General features: G+C 37.3%; 1 protein-coding gene across 1 annotated transcript in view; it reads right to left on the reverse strand.

Moving 5' to 3' along the window:
• Window positions 1-488: 488 nt before the first annotated feature.
• LOC108681805 overlaps window positions 489-26,110 on the reverse strand; it is a 75,147-nt gene continuing 49,525 nt past the window's right edge. Inside the window, exons 4-12 of the mRNA XM_018170879.1 lie at window positions 16,965-17,226; window positions 13,964-14,513; window positions 12,888-13,626; window positions 12,104-12,585; window positions 11,473-11,561; window positions 9,743-9,875; window positions 7,370-7,508; window positions 2,194-2,339; window positions 489-1,551 (exon numbers count right to left, since the gene is read on the reverse strand). Of these exons, the coding sequence (XP_018026368.1) occupies window positions 1,390-1,551; window positions 2,194-2,339; window positions 7,370-7,508; window positions 9,743-9,875; window positions 11,473-11,561; window positions 12,104-12,585; window positions 12,888-13,626; window positions 13,964-14,513; window positions 16,965-17,226 (2,702 nt within the window). The 3' untranslated portion in view covers window positions 489-1,389. The remainder of the gene's footprint in view (window positions 1,552-2,193; window positions 2,340-7,369; window positions 7,509-9,742; window positions 9,876-11,472; window positions 11,562-12,103; window positions 12,586-12,887; window positions 13,627-13,963; window positions 14,514-16,964; window positions 17,227-26,110) is intronic.

Here is a 26,110-nt window from a genome sequence, read left to right on the forward strand (position 1 = left end):
ATCAAGTGTTCAGTCCCTATTATTCAATTATGGTCACTGGAAACTGTAGGTTTTCGATGCCGGCAGGCCAAATAGAACTCAATGCAAGTTTTTTACCAGGCTGCAACACAGTCAGTAGGAAAAAACTAGACCCGTATATTATTTTAATAATCAATAGTCTCTTTAATTTACACTGTTCATTGGAATTTATAGTAGAACTTTCGTCTGAAGAGTAAACTTTTACATTATTTCGTTTTCGACAATAATATCTTGGATAGGTGTTATGTGCTGAAACATGATCAAATTCATCGAAAGAAAAATATTAGTATTTCCTTTAAGTACAATTAAACAAGGCATTTTAAAACGATTTGTGGTTGTATTCAATGTATAATTGTTGACGTAGTAACGTTTTCCTTGATTTTTTTGTGTATCTCTATTGGATTTAATCAGATTAGATGCAAGTTGATTTGGTTATGTTGATTGTTACTAACTCTACTTTAGCTATTGCCAACTCTAATTCTACTTCAGTGACTAAATTTAATTTACCGAATAATCATAAATAATTATGCTCATGCTACGAGGTTACAATAACTCCTTAGCATTCAATGCCCAATGCTTCAATCACGAATATTATGCTAATATTATATTCTTTATTAAAAAATGCATCGAGTAAAATGATAATATTCACATCGCACGCATCGACTCAAGTCACGAAAATATATTTTTATTTTTTGCTCTAGCTTCTAAGCTTATACGAAATAAATTCCGGATGGTGTGAATATTAAATATCAATAACATGTTTGAAACTTGTTAACAAACTGCACGTGTTTTGATTTTTTTTGGATGACTAACGGAGCTCGTATATCTGGGTTCATATCTTAATAATTTCGATTGTTCTATTTGTGCTTGAAGTGATAAGCTACGCCAAGGGAACATAAGACGATCACTTAAAAGTTACAAAAATGATATGTGGGAAGCTTCCTTGCATTAACTTTCTCTTGTCTAGAAGAGTAATAAAAAATGTCTAAACTCGCAATTACTACTGTTACAAAACTACAAGTATACCTTCAAACTATTTAATACAATTGTTTCAAGAGTCTATTTGCTTTAATGTTAACGTTCGTTCGACAATGTTTGAATCTTTTAAAATTTTGATAATTGCGTTTCGTGCGGAAAAGCACGTCACGCTGGGCTAAGCAGTTCCAAGAAAATAATTTATTCCTTATTTGAAGAATTAAACATCAAATAGTTTATAGCTTTGCCTCGATGAAAACCCAAACAATATTTTTGTAACATAATTGTCATCTGTAAATTGTTTCACACAGATTTTTATGCCACCGCACAGATTAGATTTTAATTTACAATGTCAAAGATGACAGTGATCCAGGGCAGAAAGTGAGTCATCATGACCTAGAACTTATTGACGACGTCAGTGATCCAAGGCAGGAAGTGAGTCATCCTGCTGTACACGCCAGGATACTCGCCCTTGCCACACCCGATGCCCCAGGACACAAGTCCAACCTGCGTCCACACGCCATCGATGCGCCGCACTATCGGACCTCCGCTGTCGCCCTGGCAAGTGTAGTCATAATACAGCCTTCATGTCTAGGTTTTGTACTATCAAAAATAGTGAAAATAGTTTCATAATACAGCCTTCATGTCTAGGTTCTGTACTATCGTAAATAGTAAAAATAGTTTCATAATACAGCCTTCATGTCTAGGCTCTGTACTATCAAAATAGTTTCATAATACAGCCTTCATGTCTAGGTTCTGTATATCAACAAAAAAAATAGTTTCATAATACAGCCTTCATGTCTAGGTTTTGTATCATCAAAAATAGTTTTGTAATACAGCCTCCATGTCTAGGTTCTGTACCATCAAAAATAGTTTCGTAATACAGCCTTCATGTTTAGGTGCCGTACTATCAAAAATAGTTACAAGTTCGTAACACAGTCAGCCTATCACTGACGGCAATAGGCATTAAATCAGCTCCTATGTTTCCAAAGGATGCTACATGTGCCTAAGCGAGTTTAGACTGTACGGCCTCTGCTCTATTATTATTTTCATTAATGTATTCACAAAATTTCTCGCAAAACTTTATTAAGAAATTAATAAATTTCATTTCATTTATTTTTAAATGCTATAATATATTTCTTTAATTACTGTAGCTTTTGTTGTTAGAATAATTTAATAACTTTATTGAGCATAACTCACTGAGCAGGAGTCTTTGCCGCCCCTGCCGGCACAGAGGTAGGAAGGCACGATACCGCCAGGCGCCGCGGGGCCATACTTCTGAGCACAGTTGTTGTTGTTCCAGAACTGGAGCTTCACTTCCCACAAGCTGCCTTGTTGTGGTCCACCTGTTCAGCGTAGAAAAAATCATGAGTTTTTTATGAAGAATGGGAACTTGTAATCTATTTTTTATATATAAGATGATCTTTTTCTCTCGATGTGGCTTGTTGCGGTCCACCTGCTCAGCGTAGAAAAAAATCATGAGTTTTTTATAAAGAATGGGAACTTGTAGTCTATTTTTTATATATAAGATGATCTTTTTTCTCTCAACAGTTGTGGTCCACCTGCTCAGCGTAGAAAAAATCATGAGTTATTTATAAGGCATTGTAACTAGTAGACTATTTTTTATATTATAGATGATCTTTTTCTCTCAATGTGCCTTGTTGTGGCCCACCTGCTCAGCGTAGAAAAAAATCATGAGTTATTTATGAAGAATGGGAACTTGTAGTCTATTTTTTATATATTAGATGATCTTTTTCTCTCAACGTGGCTTGTTGTGGTCCACCTGTTCAGCGTGGAAAAAATCATGAGTTATTTATAAAGAATGGGAACTTGTAGTCTAGTTTTTATATATAAGATGATCTTTTTCTCTCAACTTGGCTTGTTGCGGTCCACCTGTTCAGCGTGGAAAAAATCATGAGTTATTTATAAAGAATGGGAACTAGTATTCTATTTTTTATATATAAGATGATCTTTTTCTCTCGACGTGGCTTGTTGCGGTCCACCTGCTCAGCGTAGAAAAAATCATGAGTTATTTATAAAGAATGGGAACTTGAAGTCTATTTTTATATATAAGATGATCTTTTTCTCTCAACGTGGCTTGTTGTGGCACACCTGCTCAGCGTAGAAAAAATCATGAGTTATTTATAAAGAATGGCAACTTGTAGTCTATTTTTACCGCACTTCTCTTTAACTTCACTTCTATTTGTTAGTTTGTCTAATACAAATCTTATAATCGGTATTTAACATACTTCTACCTGTCCAATCGATCTGAAATTGTGCGCACTTGCGTAAAGTTGGAAACAATGCATGAATCAATTGACAGAATTACTAATTTTGAAAATTTAAAATTTGTTATTTATAAAAAAAGGAATTTTTTTTTATATTTGAAATTACGATTAGAAATTCATTGTACGTGTGTAACATCGGAGGCAATGGTTTCTTTAGAAGTGTTGTCTTTAAAAATGAATTTTTAAACGCATATCATTTATATTAAAGATGATCTCTTACTCTCAACGTGCCTTGTTGCGGCCCTACAGAATGTAGTAGTTTCTGCCCTAATATGTCCTGGGTATTAATGCACCTCAGCCTCCATGTAGTTCTGGGCCCATACTTTCAAAAAAAGTTAAGAGATCGTAAGTTCATCAGCCAATCATTGACGGCCACGCGAGCAAAATCCACCAATCATAGACAAGAAAATAGAGCGTAAGTACTTACGTTCACTTGGCGAATTTTGAAAGTATGGCCCCTGTGCTTTAATATATCCCAGCCCCGATACGGTGAGTGGCTGGTCAATAATCTAATTTCCCTAATATGAACATCACTGTGGGAGGTTGAAGACAAGCTGATCTTATTACCTTCCGCTTAAAGCCCAGCAATAAAGGCATTATTATTATTATTACCTTCCGCATAAAGCCCAGCAATAAAGGCATTATTATTATTATTACCTTCCGCTTAAAGCCCAGCAATAAAGGCATTATTGTTATTATTACCTTCCGCTTAAAGCCCAGCAATAAACACATTATTATTATTATTACCTTCCGCTTAAAGCCCAGCAATAAAGGCATTATTGTTATTATTACCTTCCGCTTAAAGCCCAGCAATAAAGACATTATTATTATTATTACCTTCCGCTTAAAGACCAGCAATAAAGACATTATTATTATTATTATTACCTTCCGCTTAAAGCCCAGCAATAAAGGCACTATGCCTAAAGTGTGTGAAGTTTTATCTAGAAAAAATTATGTTTACGGAGTATAAGCTGTTTCTCTGTTGATGGGTATTGTACAATGTACAACTCAACAGTTAAAAAGCATAATAAACAGGTTTTAACGAAGAAACGAAAACAATTCTGAATTTCGTCTATTGGAAAGTACTTTAAATATTTCCTACTTTAAATTTTCTATTGAAAAATAATTCAAACACAATTCTGATGCCTCTTTTCTTCTTTGCTAAAGCTTTTCTTATTATTATTATTATTATTAACTAAGCTGCACTAATGCTTCTAAATATGCTAATTAAGGGCAATGTGGCGGCCTCTCACAACTTTATTATATAGAATTATATTTATGTGATATGTCAAACTGCAGTCTGGGCGTGCAATGTGGCTACAAAATGCAACTTATATCTTGTATAGAATTCTTTTATAAAGAGGTATTCATGCGATCACAGTTTGTACAAAGTTCAGTAATAGTTCTTTGTTTTAATAAGTGCTTATAGCAAAAAATGAAAACTTTTTCAAGAATGGTACATTATTATTTCAAGAATAATTAACTCAAACAGACTTTTGTAGGATGATAAAAATACTCAGGGACTGCAGTAATTAGGGTAACAATTAACAATTAATAATTTACTAATTAATAAATACTAATTGTTAATTACTAATTAATTAGTAATTAACAATTAGACCTCGTCAAGAGGGCCCAACATGGTGATCAATCTCGTGGCTGATGAGGCCTTCAGAGGCCTCGTCTATTTTCACTCAGAAAAAGAAGTGAGACTTTGTCGAAATAGCCTCGCATATTTTGCCTTTGTATGGGTTTTTTTGCAAGCTTGGTCTGGCAAAAAGGCATATAAGTGCGACGTGCAAAAAGTGCGTCATTTAGTATATGTAAAATTGAGGCATATCATGATCCTTATTGTAATGCTTCATATCATGATGTATACTAATTAAAATTCGATGCAGGTATATTATTAATGATAAGCCAGCTGAAGTGCTAATAATGACTCTGCAATATCATTCTCATCATTTAGCATTTTCAAATAGTTGATGAGTGAATCGAACTTTGAGTAATTCAATCAAAGTATTTATTTATTTTGAATTTTTACAGTGTCCATTGCAATATTTCGTTATTTGAAGCAATAACAAAGGTATGATTTGTATTGCTTGGTCGTTTTTTATGTTATTTTAATCCTGCCGTCGTGTCGAAAAAATGTTCATGTCGTTATTGCATGTTCAACATCGTTGCAACTTGTGCCCAGTATTCGAGTAAGTAATATATTGTTGAAGAAAAATAAAAATTACATTTTTAAAAGTTCCCCTGAAATCTAATTGGTAGCGATAAGATTTTGCTGTGATTATATTCTATCTATTCATGTTCTATCTTTTCGCCAACAATAGTATTTTATCTTTATTCTGATATATTCGCTTGCAGCTGGCCGGAAATTCGTGAATTTCATCGTTATTTCCTGACGTCCGGAACCTCAAAATTTCCAGAAATTTTTTATTTCCTATTTTGCTTGCATGACGTCTTGTCGTTTACATAAAATCCTCAGAGAAATATTCGAGTAGCGAGGCCAAAAATATCTTTTTGATATTGAGCCGCGGCTGCGACGGCCAATATGGAGAACATGCACCGCATTTTGCTTGCTATGCTCGAGACGTAAATGCATTTTAGTTTTTAACTCCGCAACAATGAAATTTTTACTGGAATTTCAAAATAAATAATGTTACCTTGCAGAGCATGATGTGAAGGAAGACAAATATATACATATTTATTGCAGCAAATCGTGTTTACATGGTAAGTGAGGTTAGGGTGATGATTATAATGTAAAAAAAAAAAACTTTTTTTATCGCTAGGAAGGTAATATTAAAGATTATGACGTGCACAGACTAATTTTTAGCAATAGTAGAGGGCCATAACACATAACACGTTCGGTTGCAAATATGTTGTTTCTCATTGACAAATGTGAAAGATTTAAAATTGATGTTAAATATTTTGAATATCTACAAGAATTCTGTTTTACGGTTGTTGAGAAATATACGGACAAACCGACTAGTTTGGCTATGTCAACGTGAGGATACTTAGCAGCTCCAACAAAACTCTCGGGATATTGCACCCCAAATTTAACTTACTCTAAGTGCCTTTCACTGTCGCTATTTCGGTTCTAACGCATTCTCCGTAATAATACATAATACGACCGTTTTTACAGTGGGACAAACTTTCATTAAATTAAATAAGATATTGACAAAATTATAACTATTCTCCTGAATTATTCACCTTCTGAAATTCGAATAAAAATGGTATGTGCGATCCAATTAAATGAGAAGTGGTTTGAGCTGACTGTAATGTAGTCAAGTTTAGAAAGATTTACAATCGCCAGAAATGCCAGTCAGTCCAAAACTCACATATTTTCGACAAAATCACATTATCAGAAGAATTTAAATGGTAAACTTGCTTGAAATGTCATAGAGCAGTTCATCAAAGACCAGATGGACGTGTATTGTCGTAGCATACCATAAGATTACCCTTTGCAATATTTTTCTGACCATCAGATATTTATGAATAAGCCTTTGAAAATCATAAAATGTCAACAAAAATACGTCCTGCATGCTTGTCACCAGCATCCTATAGCTCACGGTGTCAAGTTTGTAGGGTTAGGGGTGTTAAGTTATTGTTCAAGTTAGTTTTCCTGATCAGTTAAATAAGTCTTGACTCCTCTCTTCGAGTGAGGCGAGTTTAATGCATTGTTTAGGTTAGTTCTGTAAACCAGTTAGATAAGTTTAGACTCCAACCTTCGAATGAGGCGAGTTTAATGCATGTTTAGGTTTTTTTTGTATGCCAGTTAGATTAGTTTAGACTCGAACCTTCAAGTTCGGCTAGTTTAATGCATCGTTTAGGTTAGTTTTAAAAGCCAGTTACATTAATTTAGAGTCCAACCTTCGAATTAGGCGAGTTAATGCATTGTTTAGGTTTATTTTGTATGCCAGTTTGATTAGTTTAGACTTGAACCTTCAAGTTCGGCTAGTTTAATGCATCGTTTAGGTTAGTTTTAAAAGCCAGTTAGATAAGTTTAGACTCCAAACTTCGAGTTAGGCGAGTTTAATGCATCGTTTAGGTTTATTTTATAAGCCAGTTACATTAATTTAGACTCCAACCTTCGAAAAGCGACCCCCAGCCTGCGACTGTGCCTATGCTTTCCTCGAGAGGCACAGGGTTAGAGTTGAGGCAGATGGGACGCACGAACTGCGTGATCTCGGCAGGCTGATCCAGCGTGATCACCGCAACGTCGTTCATCTGAAAAAAAAATATAACTCAGTACTCACTGCAGTGAGTGACAGAGAGCGCATTTTCTCGTCGACGAAAACTTGAGGTCACGGACAGACGGACAGACAGACAGACAGACAGACAGACAGATAGACAGACAGACTGACAGACAGACAGACGGACATGGCGAGCACAATAGTACATTTTTTCCATAAATGAGAAAATACGCTAAATGACAAATGGGCAAATATCTTCTGCACTCGCTCTGGAAATGTGGATTAGTGTGGAATATCTGTTTCTGTTAAAAAATTGTGATAATTTTGATGATTTTGTGATAAAACTTAGCCGATTTGTAGAGATTATATTATAACAATTCGTCTAATCGGACAGCGGAAAATGTCGTACGTCTGTTAATCTTAATAGAACTTGAAACTTACGTTTAATTGTTTACAAGATTGATCCCATTCGAGATATCAACAAATTTCAACGACACCGTCACTCATGTGAAAACAGGGCACATTTCTGGTAACAGTGACAGTTCGAATATCGAAATGATAAGATGAAACTTATGTGCTCGATATGGAAAAGAAGATTAGATCAAGATTGCAAATTTATTTGGAAGCAAGTCCAAAATGCATATATAAATAAATGCAATCATATATACATAAATATATATGATTGCATACATATATATGACACATATATAATGCGAATAAGGCTATAGCTGCAACGAAAATGTATGCCCAAAAGGGGATAATATATATCCCGTTCATTAAAATGCAGTGCTGAAATATTAAAAAACTAACTACAATGCAAGTTCCTCAGGCCTCAAGATAGATTTTGATTCAAATATTTGCTTTGATTGTCGGCATAGGCGTATTGAACACATAGAAGCCGTTTGATTTGCTCGTTGAATGTCAGCCTTTCATATAAAGAGATCATCACTCTCGAAATGCATTCACCTTTCAATAATTCTGTCATTTTTAAGAATTGGAATTTATGCAGTTTTACAGGGATCTGAACATACGTCAGACATGATGCCTCTCCCTGGTACGTTATGGGTGAACAGCGCTGAAAAAACATCATGAAAGCTAATAATCTTTACGCTGGAATTTTTGTTCTCATTTTGTCACCGAGTGCAAACAGAGGGTATCAGCTTGTGTGTGCTTCCATACGTGACCGATTTTAATAAAAAATTCAAATTTCCATTGTTTGTTTTGTCACCTCAATTTCCCCATTGTATTTACTTCTAAACAAAGACCCAATTTTAGTAAAAAAATCAAATTTTCATTGGGTGTTTTGTCACCTCAATTTCCCAATTGTACTTATTTCCAAACAAAGGCGCATTCTTAGCATGGTCGAATTTATCTGAGCTATTGGCGATTTTTGTGGACCTTGCATTAGTAGAAGATTGAATGGTAACTGAACTAAAATTTTTGTACCTTCTTGTGTCTGCAGTTGCAGTTCGGTCATTTTACCAAAGATCACTTGAGGTTTATTAGTAATTTTTACGAATTTGATATTATTACTAACTTACAATAGAATAAACTGCAAGTTCATCAACCGAATTGTTCTTCGACAGAAGCTGGTGAGCAATACCGTTGGGCTGCTGCAAATCTGTAAAGTTGAAACAACTCGATCTTGCCGAGCTGTCCCGCATGTCGAAAAAATGCGTTCCCGGAAACTTTTGCAGACTGTGTGATACGCTTGGCTATTTTCCTGCTGATTTAGTGCCAACGTTTTTCACTTTATGGTCGAATTTCAGAAAAAGGTTAAAGAAAGCACTGCTGTGATAAACGATAATAATCGTATTTAAATTTCGTGTTCAAGCAGAGAAAATTCTTAAGTAACTTCATAAATATTTATTTTTTCTAAGACAAGTTCCATCTTGACGTTAAAAAATTTATATTCTGAATGCTCTTCGCCATAAAATCTTTTGAATATAATCCAAGTTTCACGACGAGAGAAAAATGAAGCGTGTTGCATATTAGCGTTCAATTAACTGAGTATTTTTTTATTCAGAATTGCATGGATTAATTTCTATTAACAATGCAGGACAACGTGCTGATTTCACCTTACATATGTTATCGTGCATAAGTCTCCACAAGTAACTACTTCCATTTAGTTTGCAAATGATACAAATATCATCGAAATAGTGAGTGAGAAGCCATCAATGTCATCAATTACATTATATCACTACTCTTATTTCATATCACAATAATTAAATCGCTCTAATTATATCGTTACTCCATTCATATCCTCACCAGCCTGACAGGATCGTAGTTTCTGTGCCGCACGACCTTCTTGGCACTGAAACTTTGAGACGAGCTTTCGCGCTGAAAAATGTTGTGCGCTCCCAGCACGATACGCAGCCGGGACAGCTCTGCTTGTCCCAGCCTGTGGACAAATGCATTGTAATGTTGTGACAGCTCTGCTTGTCCCAGCCTGTGGACAAATGCATTGTAATATTGTGGGCTCCCAGCACGATATGCAGCCGGGACAACTCTGCTTGGCCCAGCCTGTAGACAAAGGCATTGTCAAGAAGATGTTAAAGAAATTTTTTTACTTCTATTCAAATATCACTACAAAAGAGTCCCAAAGTAGCGGACCAGACTGCTGCTCATGTAAGGTGAAACAATAATATGAGCAACGATAAAAACAATCTGATAAACTAATTAGACTTAAAAATTATTTTGTTTTTAGTGATCAGTTCTCATAAAATATTGCTAAACATGATGAATCGAAACTTTAAGCTTAAGTTTTTGGATGGGAGATTCATTTTCATTTATTTCATGACACGTAGCAACTAACGTATTTTCTTGCATCATATTATTTATTGCACTCATATCCGTGCTTTTCAGCTTTGAAGTTCAAAATAAATTGGCATTCTCAGTTTATGCGTCGTTGTGCCATCAATATCCGGAAAAACATGTCGGATTCGTATTGATTGTTTTCCGAATTATGAAGCTTCGAGCCGTGCAAAATATTTATTACGCATTTCTATTCTAAATTATTTCAGAATTTCAGTTGCTGTTGATGAGCGTAAATCTTCACTGGCCCGTCGATCAAAGATTTGCTGCAGGACGCTTGCGATGCTTCTTGAATTGGCCCAGTTTGTACCCAAGGGCTTTGATCCGACATCTCCTTCAGCTCACACTTTGACTCCAGGGTCTTGCAATACTCTGCGGGTCTCTAAATATAGCCATTCTTTACAGGTAGCTCAATAATTCAAAGCACCAGGGGCCATACTTTCAAAACTCGCTGAGTGAACGTAAGTACTTACGCTCTATTTTCTTGTCCATGATTGGTAGATTTTGCTTGAAAGGCCGTCAATGATTGGTTCATGGACATACGATCTCCTAACTTTTTTTGAAAGTATAGGCCCGGGTCTCTAAATATAGCCATTCTTAACAAAGAGCTCAATAATTCAATGCTCCAGAACGTCTTTTTCAGCAACATTTTTCTACAGAACTGCACGGTACCTGATATACGATTCTTAGATACCTGATCCATCGGGCCTTAGTCGTGATACTGCAATTAATAATTACGGGATTCCTATGGGATACCTTGTTCATTCGGCTTTGCCTGAGGAAATTCGTCATTTGTGTTCAAAGAAGTTATCGTAATTGTTCTTTGTAAGGACACGGCTACCATGTGCGCTAAAAACGACCCGTTTTGCTGAAGAGCTAATAAGAAGATTTTATTTGAACGTTGAAAAATGAGCGCGCACTTTCCTTTACTTTCGCAATTGTCAGAAATTTTCAATTATACTGAACACTTTATAGAGCCTAAAAGTGTATATTCTTTTGAGGCTTTTATAGTTAAAAGTTTGTTGGCGACTATGTTTTCTAACGATTTTTAAAAATAGACCTAAATCCCGATATTCAATTAAAAAGTAGACATAAGCCAAAATTTAATTATGTATTTTACATTATTATGTCTAGGGAACTTATTGATAATATTAAATTAAGGAAATTCACGGATGCATACTTACGTAGCAACGCAGTGGGCGGCCGTGAGCACGTGTGTAGAGTCTATCAGTGAGCCTCCGCAGAACTGCTTGGGACCGTTGAATAGAACTGCCTGCACGTTAACAGAGTGAAGAAAAAGTAAATTTAATGAGGAATATTGCCGGCAGCCATTAAATGTGTTGATAAGATTATTTTTGGGGCCGTTGAATAGAACTGCCTGCACGTTAACAGAGTGAAGAAAAAGTAAATTTAATGAGGAATATTGCCGGCAGGCATTTAAATGTGTTGATAAGATTATATACAAGACTGGATTTCGCTAACAAATATAATATACAAAGAAGACTTCAATGGTGACTTTAAGCTCACTATGAAAGATTAGCTATACTGACTGACGCCATGTACACTGTTAGAAAAATTACCGTTAACTGTATTACCGGCGTTTCAGTGGCCGGTCGGCACGTGAAAAGAAACACCGTGTCGCCGTTTTTTTATTCTAATTTAACACTAGAAATCCGAAAAACATCTGATAAAAACGGCGAAACAGTTTATTTTCACGGGGCGACCGGCCACTAGAATGCCAGTGGGACCGTTTTTTCACCGTTTTTTCACCGTTTTTTCTAACAGTGTAGCACAGTACTCAATCTCCCGCCTCACCAGCCAAGGGTACGCGTGGGGAGCAGCGGGCTTTCCCCCCACAACTCTACCGTCCTCGTTAGCATTAGGAACTTGTTGGCCTTGTTCGGGCGACTTCTGCACCAACGGGACTCTGTTCTGCTCATTGGCGCGATCATAGTACGTGTTGCTTGGGTAAATCGTCTTGGGATCACTGACGTCGTAGGTCATTCTTCTCCCAATACCGTACGTATATGGTAATTTGGAATCGCTGTTCCCGATCCTGATATTTCTGTAACTCGGCGACATGTATTCACTTCCGTGATGCTTAATCCTGTTTATACCCAAGTGAGCGTTTATCCTGTCTCGATCGATGACATCTTCATGCACTCCATCTTCAGCAATGCTATTGAAGTCATGTGCCCTGAAACTGCCTGGAGAATAGCTGGCACTGCAGGCGGACTGGAAGGTGCCTGGGTCGCTGGTCTGGGGTGGCGTTGTTGAGGGCGACGGGGAAGTGGTCGCTGGAAAACAAATAATCATTCAGTGAGAATTTTAGTTGGTCATAACCGGTGTGATTCGCGTACAATTTGGTAGTATATTAGTTTAATTAAAACTGTTTGATCTCAAAACTGTAGGACATTTACGAAGCACACCAGGAATTATAAAAGTTTTATGTTTGAATATAGTTCGATGTTTAATAATGTGTTTAATTAGTTGTTTTTAACTGTGTAGGCAAGTTTTAAAGTCACTTTAAGATAAAATATCGCGTTTTTCAATGGAAAACTTATAAATTTATGAATAATTAAGGAGTTTCAAGCTTTACTCGTGGTTGGAGCGGCAGGAATTGGAGGCTCTGGTGTCCACCACTGGAATGGACCCGCGGGCTGGTGTTGCGGCAACCACCAAGACGAGGTAGTTGGGGGTGTAACCACTGGGGTTTGTTGAGGCCACCAAGGGTTAACAAAAGGTGGCGGGGTGCTTGGTGGTGTCCACCAAGGACTGGTTGTTGTTGGTGTATCAGGAGTTGGCTGAGGCCACGACGGTTCCGTTGTACGCTGAGGAGGAAGGGTTGTTGTCACCCACCAAGGTTTGTTAGTGTGGCTAGGAGGGTGAGTAGGGATAGGCGGAGGCCAGTCACGCAGGTTTTCCCAGCTTCCCCTGAAGTGTACGGAGGATTTCTTGTCACTGCCTTCAGAAGCCACTGGATGGGACGACCTGCTGTCGTCGAAGAGACCTGACTGAAAGAGATTGCCGTCGAGTCGCTCGTCATACGCGGGACGACTCATCACGTGACTGCGGTCCAAAACGCCGTCGTGATCCTCAGCTGCGTATAAAATAACCTCAGGTACTGACAAACCAGGAGTGTACCCAGCCGAAATTGGGGTTTGTCCCTCGTGATTGGGGCCACGTCTGGCAGCGCCCCAATAATTAAAGTCCGATTCACTTGGTCCAGCGTACATGTCGTCATAATTAATTCCATTTGAATTAATGTCTTTATAGCGATTTGCTGAAGACGAGTTCAGTGACCGAGGATCAGCGGGGAGGCAGCAATCTCTGAGGTACTGTTCAGAGAGATATAGAATAACTTTAGTTTATACAAGCTGAAAATCAACAATTTATTGTTATTTACTGTGCACGTGTTCCATGGATGGAAAACCTTAGATATTTTAATTTGAATTTGTAGATATTTGAACACCTCATGGCTGAAAAATCATGTAAACTTTGCACGAATTCAAATAAAATTTTCCGTAGACCAGTACATTCATGCATCAAATTTGAAAAATATATCATATTATTCCACAATTGAATGAATGAACTTCATAATAATTCTGTATTCTTTGAAGAGTATATCTGTTTTGAAACAAGTTTTATAGCTAAATCATTTAAAAAATTTCTCACCAAGTTGTCATCATAGACGTAAGCGCATCCAGTAGGCATATACTTAGGCAGGGGAGCCGTGAAGTCGTGAAGCGTGGAGATCGAACCTGGAGTAGGTGCCACGTGATACCCGCTTGCTGGGCCCACAGAAACTCCAGGGTTAGGGTACGAGTTAAGAACTTTCAGGGGATCAATCATATTGCTCGACGACCGTCCATGGATGGCGTCATTGGAAACTCTGAAGGAACTAGGGAATTTGCCCGAGTTTGAGGGGAAATTCGAAGCTTGTGAAGGAACTATCGAGTTTCTGGATGACCAGCCAGGGGCAGCGTCATTAGAAACTCTGAAGGAACTACCGAATTTGCCCGAGTTTGAGTAGAAATTCGAAGCTTGTGAAGGAACTATCGAGTTTCTGGATGACCGGTCAAGGGGACTGTGAGCAACTCGATATGCGAACTTATGAGGATCAGAGCCTGTGGACATGCGGGTTGAGCCCTGTGCGACGGAACCTTTGATGAATTCTGGTGCAGCGGCTGGGCATTCCATGGAGTAGCTGCATTCACCAATGGTTCTGTAAAATTTTTGAATGTGTTTGTTAATGAAATATTTATATCAAATTCTCATATGAATGAAAAATTTAAGGGTTCAATTTTTAATTGGTGTAGGAAATTTTGCAGAACTAATTTACAGTGAACCTCGTGGGATTGAAAACTCTTCTAATAATTTCAATATTCAAAGTTTTTTTTCCTTCCGGTGTCGTATTAGTTTATATTCAATTTACTACCGAGTCCTCCGCTATTTTATTACCTTGGCTTTAAACAACAGTTGCCTTATTTTGGTTCCTGTTATGAAAACTTTTAATTGAAGCTGTTAGTTGATGTTACATTCTCTGAAATTATTGAAAGCTTGATATCAGTTATCGACAGGGTGATATTGAGGTCTGAATTTTTGAATGACCGTTCGTTTCATTGCCCAACAAATATCAAAGTGGTTAGGACATTAGTTCCCTAATTCAAGCGCGGTTATTTTTTGCACAGTAAATAAATTATTTAGGACATTAAGTCCGTGATTTAAGTGCAGCATTTTCCACACAATAAATATTTGACTGATTAAGACTTTCAGTCTGCGATTCAAGCGCCGAATTTTCCATTTAATAAATATTTGAATGATTAGGAAATTAATTCGGTGATTCAAGCGCCAAAAATTTTCTCGCAATATATATCTGATGGAAAAAGATATTAAATCCACGATTTAAACGTCGCATTTTCCACATAATACATGTTTGAATGACTAGGACATTCAATCCGTGATTCAAGCGCCGAATTTTCCAGTTAATAAATATTTGAATGATTAGGACATTCAGTCCGTGATTCAAGCGCCGAATTTTCCAGTTAATAATGAATGATTAGGACATTCAGTCCGTGATTCAAGCGCCGAATTTTCCAGTTAATAAATATTTGAATGATTAGGACATTCATTCCGTGATTCAAGCGCCGTGTTTTTCATGGAAAGTCAAGCGGCGACCCTCGGCAATTTAGGTGCTGAGATTCCATAGACGACGAGAACTTCATCTGATTAATGGCGGCTCGTATGGATGATGTATAAGCGGCCACCTCCGCCACAAACATAGACGAAATTAAGTTGTTATTACACCTCGACGCACGCAGAGGATGTTTGTTAACTTCATAGGCCTGGATAGGCGTTTTGTTAGATAATTTGTTCATTGTTCTTCTTTGGTGAATTTATATAGAACTTTTACATAGAAACGCTATCGAAGGAATTTGTTTTGGAATATGATTTGTATAATGACATTGTATTCTTTACCAAATGAATATAACATCATAGTTCAGTTCTGCTCAGCTATTCAACAAAGCATCCTAAATTATTTTGGCATGGTTAACGTTAGGTTTCTATTTATAATTATATTCAAAAGATCAGCTACGAAAAATTTGCTATGCGAACGAAAATATTTTTCTTCGATAAAAAGACAAGCGTTGCTTTCATCGATTATGTTAAATGCAGGGGCTTGAATTTTTGAGATTACGCTCGGTTAGTTTTGCTTCTTATATTTTAGCAGCCAATATACCTAAAATTATTTTTAAATTTTACATGATTCAGGAAACGAAACAGTTGTGCGATATGCATAAACTAGATTTTCATTGGCTATTTCTTCAAACCTCCACAAATCGCCCCATTATATGACCACACACATCTAATTATACGAGTAGCGAATAGTTCACCTGGAGCTTGTAATACAATAGTAGTTTAAGCTGCTCGTCGCAGTACCTCAACGTTATTATTGACATAGTCAATAAATAACCACAAATTGTGATATTAAATGACCATAAACCTCTCATTCAGTAGTTTAAGCTGCTGGTCACATTTTGATAAGGACCTCAACATGGTCTATAAATAACCACAAATCTCCCATAATATGAGGACAATATTTTCTGTACAAGAGCAGAGAATCTCTCACCTGAAATTCGTATTCCAGCAATAATTGAAGCTGCTCGTCGCAATACCTTAACATTATCATACATTATCATTTACATGGTCTACACATAACCACAAATCTCCCTATATATGACCACAACATTATGAGCAGAGAATCTCTCACCTGAAGTTCGTATTCCAGCAATAGTTGAAGCTGCTCGTCGAAATACCTCAACATTATCATACGTTATCATTGGCGTGGTCTACAGATAACCACAAATCTCCCGATATATGACGACAATATTACGAGCTGAGAATCACTTACCTGAAGTTCGTGTTCCAGCAATAGTTGAAGCTGCTCGTCGTAGTACCTCAACTTTATCATTGGCATGATCAACAAATAACCACAAATCTCCCTATATATGACCACAATATTATGAGCAGAGAATTTCTCACCTGAAGTTCGTGTTCCAGCAATAGTTTAAACTGCTCGTCGTCGTACCTCAATATTATCATTGGCGTGGTCTATAAATAACCACAAATCTCCCTATATAAATGACCACAATATTATAAGTAGAGAATCTCTCACCTAAAGTTCGTATTCCAGCAATAGTTGAAGCGGTTGGTGGCAGGACCAGCTTGCAGCAGAGCTCTGTACTTAGGATCCTGCAGAGCCTGCGGGTGTAGCTGTGTGGGCGAGCCCCGCAGGTGGGGCGAGGGCTCAGTGTGCAGCACCTGCAGCAGCGAGTGGTGGGGCGCCCACCGCAGACTTGAGAGCTTCTGGAGTGTGCTCAGGTGGTGGTGGCGGGAGGGAGACGCAGGTGAAGTGTGCTCAGTGTTGCGGAAGTCTTCTGTTGACAAAAGATTCTTGTCAGTGACAAGCCACAATGAAGTATTGGTTCGGCCTCTCCAGGCGACCGAGTCCGTGTTCCAGTCTCTGTCTCGAATGCGAATGCGTTGTATTCAAGGCTTTTATGATAAATATTCAAATTGTTGTACAGTTTGTTAGTTAAAATTCTAATAATTAAGTTAATATCATATTTGCATGTGCTTAAATTACAGGGGAAGGTTCAATGCTGGTAAAAATGCGTCAATGCTTTTCAATTTCTATTCAAAATCAAGCGATGGATGACCGGTCACGTATTGCAAGCGTATACTCTATATGTTAATTATGTTGATAACAGCTATAAAATTTATTTATATTATTCACTTTCAGTTATACAAATGATTTTAAGTCGTACACGCTTCGTTAATTTTAATCGAAAACATGAAAAGCTGCATATTTTTATTCATTAGCAATCCATATGTTGGCGTTGCGTTGCAAACAAAGATATTCTCATACCAGATATTTGTTTTATCGTGTGCAGGAAGGCCAGTGTTGGAATTTATTTACATGTAAATTGAAATTTTTTATTGTTGAGGATTACACTTATATATACAGAAAGGACATATATATATATGTAATCTCTATGTATTTAATATATGTAATTTCCGGTTTGACGCCAACAACACATTCACTTTACGTGTTGCGCATGTAATTTCACTTGATTAACATTGAAACATATTCACTTGAATAACATTTTGCGATGTATGTAATTGGCGGCGAAGACACGATATATAAAACTGTCTAGCTGCAGAAGGTTATCATTACTAAGATGAATTTCTTATTCACTGGCCTAAGTTTGGGCTCTTTCATGAGTGGTCTCATGTTTGTAGAAGGAGAAAGCATCCTCCTTGTTGCCGACCTGCAAGAACCTGTTATGTACGTGGGTTGAACCTCAATAAACCTGCGCAATTCCGTTTCTTATTAAAAAAGTTACGAGAGCGATGACCTCTGCCTCATTGCCTTCCATTCATCTTCTCATTCATTAAATGAATGATCACGGTGATACACAAAACCAGGATAGAGAGTCGGACTCATTTAACCTATTGGTGTCGAGGAATTTGCAATCATGTGTTTCAGTGTGTCATACTTCTATGGTTTACTCGAACTTTTAAGTGGGATTTTTCTATGATTGATATTATATCAGGACAAACTTCCTCGGTCCTCAATAGTAATTCAGTCCCCGCTTCATAGTCGTTATTTGTACTTACATTGATCTTAAGAAAAGCGGTGATGCTTTCTCCGCTTAATAAAAATCAGAAGTTGGTCAGCGCAATTTATATTTATTTAGTTATAGGGAAGATTTAAATTTTAGTCTCTAATATTTTAGCATAGATTAGATATGAGAAAAAGGTTATCCTATTTATATTGGTAATTTTATGCACCGAGAAGTTCAAATAATTGCATAAATAATGACTGTTGATGCTGATCAATAATTAGACTCTTATGCTAAACCCTGCCGTCCTGGCATATAATGTTGAAATAACGTTTAAACCTAATTTAAACGTTTAGAAATTAAATTATCGGATGTCTGGCGGGAAAGATTATTTTATAATAGTGTTGTGTGATACTGTGATCCATCAGACTTATACCAGCATCTAATCGACTAACCTTCACAGCATCTCTTTACAAATAGCAACTTATACCAGCTCATTCTAATATTCACTTCAATGCTCTCATTAGATTGAATATTATCAAAAAAATTTTTAACCTTCCAGTTCCAGCAGAATTATTTATTTCTTATTTCCATAATAATTTCTCCCAATATAAAATATTAAATATTGTATCATTTACTATCACTATTTTGAGAAAATTATAGCCCAATTTCAACAGAAGTTCCAGCAGAATTAATTATTTCTTATTTCCATAATAATTTCTCCCAATATAAAATATTAAATATTGTATCATTTACTATCATTATTTTGAGAAAATTACAGCTCAATTTCAAGTGAAGAATATAATATATCTATATTATATTCTTCACAATATATTCTGAGATATATTGTGTATAATTATATATATTATATACAATATATCTCAATTTCGACCCTGCGAAACTGCCAGCGTCGTCTGGTGCCCGCGTGTCTGCCGTGGACACAACCCAACAAAAAGTGTGCGCTAAAAAAGCGCCCGCCCTGACCGGCGGAACAGTTCTTACTGAATGTCGATGAACTGCGGTTATTGTGTCCTTAAAAAAGCAAGGCCCTCAGAGAAAATACCTGCATCGGCCTGGAACGTCGACCTGTTACGCTTAAGTGGTTTCTTTTTTTTATGCAGTGCCCTACGAATGCTCACTGAATATTGAAAAATGTATGGGCCAGATAGTTCAAATAGTATCACATTTTCCGCACGTTTTTTTTTTGCCGGGTCAAACTGTGGTGACCCAAAAAATGGCAAAAAGTACATCACGATTTGGAAAAAATCTCACTCATTTTCTGAATGCATGCGGCAACCTACATATGCATTTAGAAGAAGAGGTGCATTCATGCACTTTATTCTTCCACTTTATTCTTCCACTTTATTCATCCACTTAATTATTCCACTTAATTCTTACACTTTATTCTTCCACTTTGTTCTTCCACTTTATTCTTCCACTTTATTCTTCCACTTTATTCTTCCACTTTATTCTTCTACTTTAATCTTCCACTTTTTTCTTCCACTTAATTCTTCCACTTTATTCTTCCACTTTTTTCTTCCTCTTTTGTCTTCCACTTTGTTCTTCCACTTAATTCTTCCACTTTATTCATACACTTTATACTTCCACTTTATTCTTACACTTTATTCTTTCACTTTATACTTCCACTTTATTCTTACACTTTATTCTTATACTTTACTCCTACGCTTTATTCTAGCACATTACCTACAGGCATTTCGATCGCCGCCTGTGCTACGGGTGTCTATATGCCTGGGCCCATACTTTCAAAAAAAGTTAAGAGATCGTAAGTTCATCAGCCAATCATTGACGGCCTTTCAAAAGTTAAGAGATCGTAAGTTCATCAGCCAATCATTGACGGCCTTTCAAGCAAAATCCACCAATCATAGACAAGAAAATAGAGCGTAAGTACTTACGTTCACTTAGCGAGTTTTTAAAGTATGGCCCCTGGTAACGAGCGATACCGTTCACAACTTTATAGACAAGAGGTGCTGAATCGGATGAGGTCTAGTATATGTGGATGAGTAATAAAGTCTATTTTCAGGCCTATGCACTTATGCGTAATTTTTTTCTTCTAAAAATAAAGATAAATAAATCAAAATAAAAAACTTAATGTTCTCATTCTGTACTCATAGTCGTTTTTGAACGAATGACGTACGTACTATGACTCACAATTAATTTATTTAGAATTTTTATCTTCCTAAATTTTATGGATTTACCCTAAATTTTCTTTTAAGTTATATTTGCTGCATCATGTCATTTGTAGGGGGAGATAAGATGCACTTATGCGTACATAGGCCTGATAAAAATACAGAAATGATAATAATAAAAGATATTTATTATAATATTTTCTGTTAAAGATACAGAAATTATAATTAATAAATAATAAAAAAAGATACAGAAATTAAAATTTAAAAACAAATAATCTCACTGTGTACTCATATTCGTTTTCAACGGATGGCGTACGATGATTCACATATGATTTATTTAGAAGTTTTTCCCTTTTAGATCTTATTGAAATAACCTAAATTTTCTTTTAAGTTATAGTTGCTTCATCATATCATTTGTAGGGGGAGACATGACTAGCCACTAAACCGTAACGGAATAACTGAACTTGGAGATCGTCGTGTTGGAGCATCATTATGTTCTTCAAACGAACAATTAGTTGCTTAGTCCACATTTTCTGCCGAGCCAGTGCGTGCATGGAATGCTGCTGACTTTCAAATCCACTAAATAGTGCGATTTTGTATGGAACGAGTTTTTTGTTTCAGTTATTAAACTTTATGATTAAACTTCAGTGACCATTGTTATGAGATTGAGTTGCTTGATTGATTTTTTTCGTGATAGTCTCATTGCAATGTGTAATGATACATTGCATTATACAATGTATGTATAATTACACATTGTATTTACAATGTAATTATACATTGTAAATCTATCTCTTTCGAGCTTGAAGTGTCTCGATGGCAAACAGTAAATTTATAAATGATATACAGTTACTGTAGTTTGAAATAATTACATTGATTATTAAAGTGGAAATTCGCATGCATTTTTACATAGATACAGAAATGAAAAAATGGTTTGTTCGTTTAATTTTGAAAAATAATTTTGAGGATGTCATTGAAAGCTCGAATGGTTTTACTTCTTATCCTACTTTCATTATAAAATCGCATTCAAATTTTTACTTTCATGCTTGAACTGGTGATGAAATATCCCGGTTTAAGACTAGCATAATTTATTTTGACCTCGTCAGACATAGATGAGCAAGAGCCTAACTTCGAACAAAGTATGCTAACAATAGCTATCATAGATACGGTCCTGGGGCCATACTTTCAAAACTCGCTAAGTGAACGTAAGTACTTACGCTCTATTTTCTTGTCTATGATTGGTGGATTTGGCTTGAAAGGCCGTCAATGATTGGCTGATGAACTTACGATCTCTTAACTTTTTTTGGAAGTATAGGCTCTGATCATAACCTTTAGTAAATATTTTATAGGGTGCAGTCCTGAGATTATTTTATAGGGTGTGTCTTCTTATTTTGTATAGGGTGTCTTCTCATTACTAGCATCGGATGAGTGTGGCTTTTAATTATTAAATTTCACCTCTTAACATCCAATTTTAATTTGTTATTTAAAATTGGTTAAATTAACACTTGAGATAACTTTATACAAGTTACATTCATATTTAATGTTAAATACATCACTTTATTATAGAGTTCGCCTTTCCCGCTGTCGCCTCCATCGGATAGCTTGCACGCTGGTTGAATAATCAAATAGGTTACTCAAAATTAATGAATTCACTAGACACGCAAATGCACTTAACAGCAAGAGAATTTTTTTCTTCGACTCTGAGCTTAAATATCAAACTCTGAAGGGAATTTTTGCACCAACTTTTATATTATTTTATACCAACTTACTTGTCTGAGTGCACGGGAGCTCAGCTCTTGGTAACAATTGCCATTTGGCAATTTATTTATTTTAAATTTAAATGTTAGTGTCTTTTTACCACTGAAGTATCCCCGATCTGATCACAGGAGATAATCAAGTCTAAGCTGAAGTTGCAAGCAAAATTTGAACCCGTTTTTATCTTGTTTCTGGTCATCTCATTATGCTGCAGCGACGAAATTTTGTTCTCTTCACCTAACAAAAGTTTTGTGCAGATTTCAGACTGAAAATTTTCAACTTGTCGTTCAGGTGTATGGGCAGATATTGCCGTGTGCACGAAAAATCATGATTGTCAATATTTTTGTCTATTCTGGTAACTTTCTCACTGATGACGATGATAAATTAACACTGTTTTTGAAATGACGAAAATTAATGCTGTATTGCTAAAGTGCCGAAAAAGCAGATTCCTCATTTTTTTCTGCCATGCATTACAGAGCGCTAGTTTGATTCCTATTCGTCAGAAGAATGCTTACTCGTCTCTTTTTGGCCATAGATTTATAAATGAATGTTTGTTCCATATCTTTACTATTCGTTTCCAACCTGGCAATCCTCATGTCTCTTCAACCATGCATGAGCTTCAGGCAAGCGGTACTACGGCATGTGGCTGTTTGTAAGACAGCTCATGTAACAGTAACATGGCATGGGGCTGTTTGTTAGACAGAGCACGTAGCAATAACATGGCATGGAGCTGTTTATTTGACAGACCATGTAGCAGTAACAAGGCATGGAGCTGTTTGTAAGACAGCCCATGTAGCAGTTACATGGCATGGAGCTGTTTGTAAGACAGCCCTTGTAGCAGTTACATGGCATGGAGCTGTTTATTTGACAGACCATGTAGCAGTAACATGGCATGGAGCTGTTTGTCAGATAACCCTTGTAGCAGTTACATGGCATGGAGCTGTTTATTAGACAGCCCAGCTAAGGGCTATAACATGGTACTGGGTTTGTTTATAAGACAGCCCAGCTAAGGGCTATAACATGGCACTGGAGCAGTTTATAAGACAGCCCAGCTAAGGGCTATAACACGGCACTGGAGCAGTTTATAAGACAGCCCAGCTAAGGGCTATAACATGACATTGGGGCTGTTCAAAAGACTAAGTCAGCAGACTATGTCAGAGACAGACAGCAGACCCAGTATTCAGCCCAGCAAAGGGCTGGAACATGGCACTCGGGCTGTATATAAGACAGTCCAGCTAAGGGCTATACCATGACATTAGGGCTGTTCATAAGACTAAGTCAGCAGACTAAGTCAGAGACAGACAAGCAGACCCAGTATTCAGCCCAGAAAAGGGCTGGAACAGCCCTATGCTTGATTATAGATCGATTGCCCGGGGCACTTGGGGGTTGGCCGCAGCGCCAGTCCTGCAAATGAGGAACAAGTTCCTCAAGTAACCTTTACGGAAAGAGGACGAGCTGCAAATATTTCAGGTTCCGCTGAACACTCCTGCAGAAATTCCTGCAAGTTGTTCATCGTTATTCCATGCCCGGTCTGCTCTCTTTGTAGGTATGGCGTGCTTAAAGAAAATACCTTTTCGCTATGCGTGGACTACGGTTAGCTGGAATAATGGACTCGCTACAATGCTGGTATAGTAAAGGAGTCACTACATGCAACGCCGGTCTAATTAATGCAGGTAGTAGTAATCTTAACTAGAGTGATCCAATATGAACTGAAATAAATCTTGAACCCTTCGCTGAGGAAATCCCGCCGGTGTTCGTAATTATTTAAGAAATCTGTAAGTATATATTCCTGAAACCAATATCGATGAATGTATTATGTCCCCGAATCTACATGTCCCCGAATCTACATGAATTATGTCCCCGAATTAATTGAATGTACGTGTCCCCGAATCTACATTAGTGCTAAACCACTGCCAGAGTAAGAGGGGCACAGAAGCCCTGTCATTGCAAGGAAGCATGCATGCCCTCCATGGAACGTACAAAAGAGGATATAGTGACGAAAAGAGGATTGTCCAAATAGTGACATACTCTCTGCACATTGCACTGTTACGCCTATTTTCGCAGGGCACAATAGTTTTCTGAATGACTCACACTAGGGGAGGGAGAGAATCGCTATTTGGACAAAGTCTCCCTTATTTCTCTGAGTGGACGCTGGATAACAATCGGTTGAATCTGGATCCGTGTGCATTTAAACGGGTAGCCCCTGTGAATTTCCTTCCTTGATTATAAAGATAATTTTTAGATGTTTTGAGTTGGCTACCATCAATTTAAAGTATCAGCATTTCATTATACTGATTAACAATTCAAATGCTTTTGAGCTTTTTTCTCCCTTGAGAATGTACTCGTACTTCTTTAACTAACTTGTAGGTCTTTTTTTCTGATTGAATTGTTCCGAAAATATCGATACCACAGAAATTCCCCACTAACTCAGATCTTTTATTAAATAACTCGAAATTTTTACACTACTGTTCGCTTCGCAGATTATTTAATTCTGAGCAGCCGTGACTACATTATATTGGTGCACCTAATAAACAATCAAGCAACCGACAACTATTCCATTTACTAACTTAACTAATCGGTGGTGAGCATCTGTATTACTAATTAACCCAGTATTCCAAGATGAACATGGGATGATATAGTCGATACTTCATGACGCTGAAATGGAAAAAGGTCGCAGACTAAGTCAGAGACAGACAAGCTCGTTGCAGCAGACAGGACTCTGCAGTTACCAGAGGCAGCAGACTAAGTCAGAGACAGACAAGCTCGCTGCGGCAGACAGGACTCTGCAGTGATCAGAGGCAGCAGACTAAGTCAGAGATAGACAAACTCGCTGCGGCAGACAGGACTCTGCAGTTATCAGAGGCAGCAGACTAAGTCAGAGACAGACAAGCTCGCAGCGGCAGACAGGACTCTGCAGTTATCAGAGGTAGCCGACTAAGTCAGAGACAGACAAGCCCGCTTAAGCAGACAGGACTCTGCAGTTATCAGAGGTAGCAGACTAAGTCAGAGAAGACAAGCCCGCTTAAGCAGACAGGACTCTGCAGTGATCAGAGGTAGCAGACTAAGTCAGAGACAGACAAGCTCGCAGCGGCAGACAGGACTCTGCAGTGATCAGAGGTAGCAGACTAAGTCAGAGACAGACAAGCTCGCAGCGGCAGACAAGACTCTGCAGTGATCAAAGGAAGCAGACTAAGTCAGAGATAGAGGACAGACAATGATAAACAGCATCCTCTGTATCCTCGGAGCGGTTGCTGAAAGGAAATTCCTTTTGAATCAGGATTCTGCCGCAATCTGCATCGGGCTGGCAACCCCCCTACCCTTTATGGCCGTGCTGCGATCATCATTTCTTATCATCGTATCATCACCGTGATGATACGATGTGCGGGTGATTGGTGATGGTAGTGTGTGCTGTGTGAGTGATTGGCGAAGATTCTGCGTGATGGGTGAGAGATTACTCGCTCGCAAATTGTTCTTCGCTCTTCTTGTTAATTCCACAAAAAGCAACTTTTTGCTTGACAGATTTTGCAATCATTCATTCACAATGATTTCTTCATGTCATCACAATAGTTGCTGCATGCAATCACGAAAATTTTGACATTACCTGCCGCATGTTCAATGTAGAAATTAATTACTATTATCTGCTGTAAGTGTCAGCTTTAGCGTCGCGGCTTTATTTTCGCATCACTTTCAGGGATTTTTAGTATGAAAACTTAAATACTCTAAATCTCTGCTCTCCGTACCTCCTCTAAATCTCTGGTCTTTGTACCTCCTCTAAATCTCTGCACTCCGTACCTCAT

This window comes from Hyalella azteca, unplaced genomic scaffold, assembly GCF_000764305.2.
Source record: "Hyalella azteca isolate HAZT.00-mixed unplaced genomic scaffold, Hazt_2.0.2 contig6555, whole genome shotgun sequence".
In the NCBI taxonomy this organism is placed as follows: Eukaryota; Metazoa; Arthropoda; class Malacostraca; order Amphipoda; family Hyalellidae; genus Hyalella; species Hyalella azteca.